Source organism: Mandrillus leucophaeus, unplaced genomic scaffold (assembly GCF_000951045.1).
Source record: "Mandrillus leucophaeus isolate KB7577 unplaced genomic scaffold, Mleu.le_1.0 Scaffold96, whole genome shotgun sequence".
Classification (NCBI taxonomy): domain Eukaryota; kingdom Metazoa; phylum Chordata; class Mammalia; order Primates; family Cercopithecidae; genus Mandrillus; species Mandrillus leucophaeus.
In genome coordinates, this window is record NW_012110474.1 from 3,396,565 (window position 1) to 3,403,920 (window position 7,356).

Sequence of the window (7,356 nt, forward strand, 5' to 3'; positions counted from 1 at the left end):
AGGAGGATCCAATCTGTCTCAATCTCTGTTTTGTGACTTCCATGCACGGCCTTTGATATTTACAGAGTCCTTTGAGCCTCCAACCCTGTTCTTGTAGAGGAAAATATTACAAAGGTTCTCTTCCTCTTAATGTTCTTCCTTTCTGCCAATGGAATTCCGTATCAGTGGAATTTTAAAATGCCCTTTCTTAAGGTTATAGAAAAGAAAAATAAGGTTTGTGTAACACGACAATATCCTGAAGTCCTGGGTAATAGCAGGGAAGAGAAAATCGTGAAGGAAAAACAAAGCAATAATACGGAAGCAGATGGCATGTGGCTCCTCCCCTCCCCCATTCTCTCCCGCCTCTGGCTCTGGTCCTCAGAGGAGAGGGAGGAATGGGGCTCTGTTCTGCCAGGGCAGCTGCCACACCTCCTAGTGTGTGTCCTCCCACTCCCTTCCCTGGTGGGAGCCCTGGTGGCATTGGAGGCCACAGGGCTGGCTTTGTTAAAGTACAGCATACACCATGGGATGTGCATGTATGTATGTACCCAGCGGCGGTGTTCCTGCTGCCCAGCAAGGGGCAAAGATGCTTCATTGACCTGTTGTAAGAGCTCAGTGTCATGTATTAGGACATTATTAAATTTGAACCCATTTTGCAAAATATTTAAGTTCATCCATTGTATTCCCCGTTTTCACATTTTAAGACTAGTCATTTACCATCTAGGAACAGTGACTCTATAAATGTAATACGTGTTTTACACAGAGTGGAGTAGTGGTCACAGCTGCAGGCAGGTTTTTTTTCTCTATTGTGATAAAAAAAAAAATCCTGGTTTAGAGCCCCACCCAAGCATTTGATAAAACTGTTACTGACATACTCTCCAAAAATCAGATGGGTAGTGACTACATTTACAAAGAATCCAGCATTTATAATAAAAATGCTACGCTACTGAGCAGATCAAGGCTGACTTCTGTTGGCAAATAACTACTCCCTGGCTCCAAGGCTCTAGGGCTGCCAGCTCCTGGGCCCACAAGCCTGTGAGCAACTTTGGGGTTTGGGGGTAGGCTCTTTTCTTGGTGTGGAGTGTAGTGGGGGGACGGAATCTTTTAACAAGTCTTTAAATCAGAGGAACAGAGAGAGCTGTTATAAAACCTTAAAAGCCATTCTAAACCAGCGCCAGGCTTTAAATCATATATTTGAATTAGAACAAGATAACAAAGAATATCTCACCAAGTGTAAATTAAAGAAAAATCTGAACTATAAGAACAGCTTAAAGAAATACAGCTTTAACAATGCTAATTACCCACAGTAACTCAACAAATAAAAGATAACATAGTAGAGATCCTATTTTCCTAAACCAACATGAATATAGAGTATGTCTATTTATAGGTGAGTTGGTGCTTCTAGGGTGTCAAAAAGATGACTTACTCATTTGCTCAGAGGCTCTTGATGAATATTTTGGGTCTGTACCAGCCTCTCTGGGCTCAACATGTGAGGTTCACTACATAATAAACATTGAATCTTTGTCACCTTATGTCTCCTTTGATGAAGATGACGACCCTGGAAAGCCTAGAAAAAGAGAAATCAAGGATTTTGTCTTTCTCATGAGTAGCTGAAACCCCTTGTGAGATTAACAGGGTCAAGTAAGAAAATCATGAATTCTTGATTCATGACTTTAGAATGAGCTGATAATTGCATTCTGATCTGTGCTACACTATTTAGGTGCCTAGACCAAAATGAGATAGTTAATGCTAGATTTGAATTGGAAATGACTTCATTAATGCCAGATCCCCTGAATAAGGCTGGGCTTGTCCCAGGCTGCAGCGAAATGTATTGGCTTCCCGCCCCCATTGACATCCTCAGATACCCTAAAATTGATGCTAGCCATTTTTTTTCTTAATTTAATTCAATTAGAACTAACTTGATGAAGGTTATCTTGCATTAAAAAACAATAAGCCTCTGCTACAAGCAGTTAATTTTTTCCTCGCCATTTTGGAGCATTTCCCAGGCTGGGCGGGAGAGGGTGGAGGGGGAAGAGCAGGGTATTGTTACTTTTTATGATGAAATGTCTCCATCTAGTGGAACTTCAGAGCAGTAAATGCTGTCAGTATGTTAAAGTGAAGATTATGTCTCCGAAGCCATTTCCTTAAACACATACAGTGTTTAAAGAAAAAAATAAACTTCCACATATGTTCTTAGATGATATCCTTACAACTGTATGTATTCCTTTTGGAAGGCATAGAAGTGAGACCAGTACAAACTGTTAAGATATTAACATTTTTAATGTCATGATTTGAACCTGAGAGGGGTGCTTACAGTAGGGGAGCAGCACAGTGCAGATCCCACGCAGTTGGTAACGATCTAGCTCTTAAGTTGGGCAGTGGGTTCACGGGGTTCGTATATGCTGTACCTATGTTCTTCAGTGTGTGTAAATATTTCCTAACAAAGATCTAGACATGAACTAAATTTAAGATTATGAATAAATCTAGACATGAACTAAATTTTATGAATAAAGAACTTTCTGAATATGAGTACTGTACTTTTGGTGGATTTGTAGTAGGGTTAAAAAAAGAGATTAGGAAACTAATGGAAACATAAGGTTGTAAAAACCTGTGCTGGCACCTTGGGTTTTTTGTGGGCTATTCTATTCCTTATGCCACCAAACACTTTCCCACAACATCACCCGCAGCACACGCTGGCTTGTCACCTTTATTCTCTTGCTCTGTTAAATCCGATCTGGAGGCATTGCTCACTGCTCACCTTGCTCAGAGTCCAGCTTTAGAGAGCGGCCTCTGGAATAAGGCTCGAGTTTCATGTGGAGGCTGGTTTTTCTCTACCTGATTAAATCCGTCTGGGGAGCATCTTTACCATGGCCAAAAGCCAACACATTTTTTTGCGTGGGTGAAAGCTTTGACACAGAACCCAGCCAAAAAAACGAGTTTTAAAAAAAATGCCTGGAGTTTCGCTTGCTGCCTCCAAGGACCAAAAATGGAGGAAGAGAAGGTGCCAAGCCCCAGGAGATCAGCTTTGCTGGGAGGTCTGATTTGCTCGAGGGCAGTCATGTCGTTGACTGCAGGCTGGTGGAAGGTTCTGCAGATACTCAATGGATGTCAGAGCCACAGCGCCACATCCATTGCCTCTCCGATGTTAATGGGATGAGGTACACACTCCATTCCTGCTGTTTGTCACAGGTAGCCCTGTGTGAATCTAAACAGATGAACTTGAACTGCTTAATGTACTCACTGGCTTTAAGATGGAAGTAGCGACAAGCTCCCCTTTCACCTCCTCTGAGAGCTCCCCAGGTTGATACCACACTGCCGTGCTGTGGCATGGAGCCTAAGGCAGTGCAAAGTGGCATGACTAAAAATCTCACTCCCTTGCCGAGTTTCTGTGCTTCCTGTGTGCGAGCACACGCAGCCATACCCACCCTCCCCACTTGCCCATCAGCCTCAGGCCAGTGCTCTGGACATTTGATGGAATCACCTCAGATTGAAAATGCCTGGGGAAGGCGAGCCTACTCTAGTCTTCATCATTCTACCTGTAGAGAGGTGTCTCCCCATTTTTTTGAGAGCAAGCCAGGCACGTGTTTAGAGCATGCCTTCATCGCTCACCAGACCTCCTAACCTCCCAGTGTTAGGATGTTAACATTTTTGATGTCATGATTTGAACCTGAAAGAGAGAGGTGCTTACAATAGGGGAGCAGCACCGTGCAGCTCAGATTGGCCTCAGACCTCCTAACAAGCTTCCCTTCCCAGATGATCTGCAGCTAACATGTTTTACTTAATTCGGCTGAGGCCGGGTTCCTTTTCCCTCTGTCCAAGTTGAGGACACTAACCAAGCAAAATGCCCCCTACCAAGGGAGACCTCTCATGGCCAGGGTCCCACATTCTTAATTCACGAGTAAGACAAGAGACAACCATGGGTTCATCTCATGGCTGACTCGAACTGGAACCTTCTGACCTTCATGTGGGGGCTGTGTTGGAATTCAGGGTAAAGGAATAGATGAGAGAAATCAGGTGGCAGGATAATTAGGTGACAGTTACCCATTTCAGACCACAGTGAGTCTGTAACTGCAAGCTGTTGAAATGGTCAACATATTTACTTTTCTTTTTTCTTTTTTCTTTACAGGGAAGGAGATTGGTGGGAAGCCCGCTCCTTGACAACTGGAGAGACAGGTTACATTCCCAGCAATTATGTGGCTCCAGTTGACTCTATCCAGGCAGAAGAGTATGTTTCGTTTTATTTTCACTTAACTACTTGATTTTAAAAGTTGGTTGCCACAACAGAATGCCATTAACATTGGGCAGGAGGGGGAAGAAATTCACAGCAGTGATTAAGGCTGAGTTTTTCAGGCTTTCTGCCCTGGTTTTTACCCTGTGTAATACTTGCACTGTTATTAACTTAATGTTTTTCTTGAAGCCTGCTCACTTATTTTGAAAGAAAACTTTCTATCAATATCCTAAATGAAAACCCAGTAAAACTTGTCATAGATTAAAAGTAGCCATAAAAATGTGAAATGCTAGCTAGATCATATATTTATTATTGCCGACCCAAGTTTCTAAGCCCGCAGTCTGCTCCCTCTGTCGGGGAGAGAGAGGAGAGAGGAGCAAGTAATTGCCAAGGATTAACCTAAGATTATTCTCCTAAGCATGATCAGAAATATTAAAACAGTGCTGAAAAGACATCTCCTATGCCCGGTAAAAGTGACTCGTATACAGTGTGTCCTCCCAACTTGGGAAATACTACAGTGATTTGGAACCTCAGTTGGCTTCTTTGATAGTAAATAGTGACGAGCAGTTATTTGGCGCAGCTATTCAACTGGTAGCAGTTTAGGAAGGTGTTCAGCAGGCTGAGGGATCTAGAGGGATAACCTTTCTCCCTTCCCCTGACCCGTGGGATTAATGGGCACTCCCAAGGGAAAGAACTGCCAGTGGCTGTTTGCCAGCTCTGACTTCTGAACTGAGGGAAGGAGAGATGGAGCCATGATTTCCCAAATGCAGGAACTTGGCCTCCTCCTGACACCTTGGGTCTCGCCTCTCTAGAAAGAGAGTTGAGAAAAGTCAGTCACCAAGCCCAACTTTTGGCTCCAATATTTAATTTCACCATGGATTTGTTTAAGCAGCGCAAGGGGGATTAGACTCCACACCCTAGCCAAATCCCCAGTTGGATTGTTCTCTTCTTTAATTCCCTTGTATTCCCTCTAAGAGGATCTGTTTTGTTTCTCACTCTCAAATACTCAGTGGTTCTTAGTTGTTTTTTTCTCCCAGTGACTGTGTTTCATCATCAGTGAATCAAGATATTTGTCTTTAATTTGTATTTTAGGGCAGATTTGCAAAAATCTTTGTGTTCTTTCAGAATAAAAAGTACCACCAAAATGTAGCATTACCCTGATTTAACTGGGAATTTGTCAGCTATATATTTAAGTTATTTTTATAATGGTCAACTTTTTAAATATTTTGTTTTTAAACAGTATTATTTTTTAAAATAATGCCTTTGGTTTTACATGTGTAATTAACTATTATTATCTTAAAATACTATTGTTTTGGTGCAATCCATTGTTCTAACAATTCTTTTTTCACCACTGTTTTACACAGCATTCTAATTGGGTTATGGGTACAAACCCAGAAAGCCATTTCTCACAAATAATTGGCGTAATAGTCTTTACACCACCTAGTGCTAGATTAAGGATTGTTGCACATTTTGGTGTTTCTAAAACTCACTGAGGAGCTAACACGCCGTGTCTCTTTTCTTCAGTGAAGCTTAATTCACAAAAGAATTTGACAGTGAACTCATAATACCTATATTCAAGCATAATGAATTGAAATTTCATTTTAGAATCTGGATTCTTTCACAGTTAAATATTCTAAAAATGGTTCCCACACACACATTCCAATTGAATGCTCCAGCATTCTCCCTTGGGTTTGGGGAGCACCTGCTGCTCATTCAGCACCTAGTGCTGAAATAGTAACTAACTGCCAGGCTTGGTTAAGGCTTGAGAATGTAGGGGGAGGATATAAGGCAAATAACAAAAGTCTTGAGGTGACTTAATGTGATGCCTCCTGAAGTGGCACAGAGTATCATTAGTTTGTTCAGGGATAATATATTGAAATATCTGCAACACCAAGTCGTTTTAAGGGCACGCTTATTGACTGAGCACAGATCTCAAAGGTGTACAGTAACCAGTCCTTACAGTTGTGCCAAGGAAAAGATGTACAGGGCCAACCGTGATGGCTCCCTCCTGTAATCCCAGCACTTGGGAGGCCAAGGCGAGAGGATCAGTTGAGCCCGGGAGTTTGAGACCATCCTGGGCAACATAGGGAGACAGTCTGACTCTGTCCCCCGGCTAGAGTGCAGTGGCCCTGTCTCCGCTCACTGCAACCTCCACATCCCTGGTTCAAGCAATTCTCATGCCCCAGCCTCCCAAATAGCTGAGATTACAGGCACATGCCACCATGCCCGGCTAATTGTTTATATTTTCATTAGAGTTGGGGTTTCACCATGTTGGCCAGGCTGGTTTCAAACTCCTGACCTCAGGTGATCTGCCTGCCTCAGCCTCCCAAAGTGCTGGAATTACAAGCATGAGCCACCACTCCCAGCCTCTACAAAAAATTTTTGTTAATTAGCTGGTGTGATGATGTGCACCTGTAGTCCCAGGAGGCTGAGGTTGGAAGATTGCTTGAGCCTGGGGAGGTCAAGGCTGCAGTGAGCTGCGGTTATGCCACTGCACTCCAGCCTGGGTGACAGAGTGAGACCCTGTCTCAAGAGAAAAACAGAAAAAGAGGAAGAAGAAGATAATGATGTACACAGATCACAATCCAGGTGCTGGCAAATGCCTTTACTTATCCAAGTCCTCACACCTGGGGGAAAACAAAATACAAATAAGTACTCACAGGCATTTTTCTCAGAATTCTTATAGGTAGGAAGTTACTGAAAATACTATTCCTTTATTCATATCATATCTATCCTGACTTTTTTTAATGCTTGTTAATTATCTTCATATACATTGAGGCTGTGTTTTGTTATTTCCCAGCAGTTAATAATGCTCAGATATCAAGAGATTCAAGAGTTTTGTTTTTTTGTTTGTTTTTGAGACAGAGCCTCACTCTGTCACCCAGGCTGGAGTGCAGTGGCACGATCTTGGCTCACTGCAACCTCCACCTCCCAGGTTCAAGCGATCCTCCTGCCTCAGTCTCCCAAGTAGCTGGGGTTACAGGCTCATACCACCACGCCCAGCTAATTTTTTGCATTTTTAGTGGAGACGGGGTTTCACAGTGTTAGCCAGGATTGTCTCCATCTCCTGACCTCATGATCCACCCGCCTTGGCCTCTCAAACTGCTGGGATTACAGGTGTGAGCCACCATGCTTGGCCTTTTTTTTTT

The 7,356-nt window shown here is 42.9% G+C and overlaps 1 protein-coding gene across 4 annotated transcripts in view; it reads left to right on the plus strand.

Moving 5' to 3' along the window:
- FYN (FYN proto-oncogene, Src family tyrosine kinase) overlaps positions 1 to 7,356 on the plus strand; it is a 99,311-nt gene that overhangs the window by 47,449 nt on the left and 44,506 nt on the right. For all 4 annotated transcript variants that reach the window (XM_011970614.1, XM_011970611.1, XM_011970612.1 and 1 more), the window contains one exon: positions 4,106 to 4,204. In XM_011970614.1, the coding sequence (XP_011826004.1) occupies positions 4,106 to 4,204 (99 nt within the window). The remainder of the gene's footprint in view (positions 1 to 4,105; positions 4,205 to 7,356) is intronic.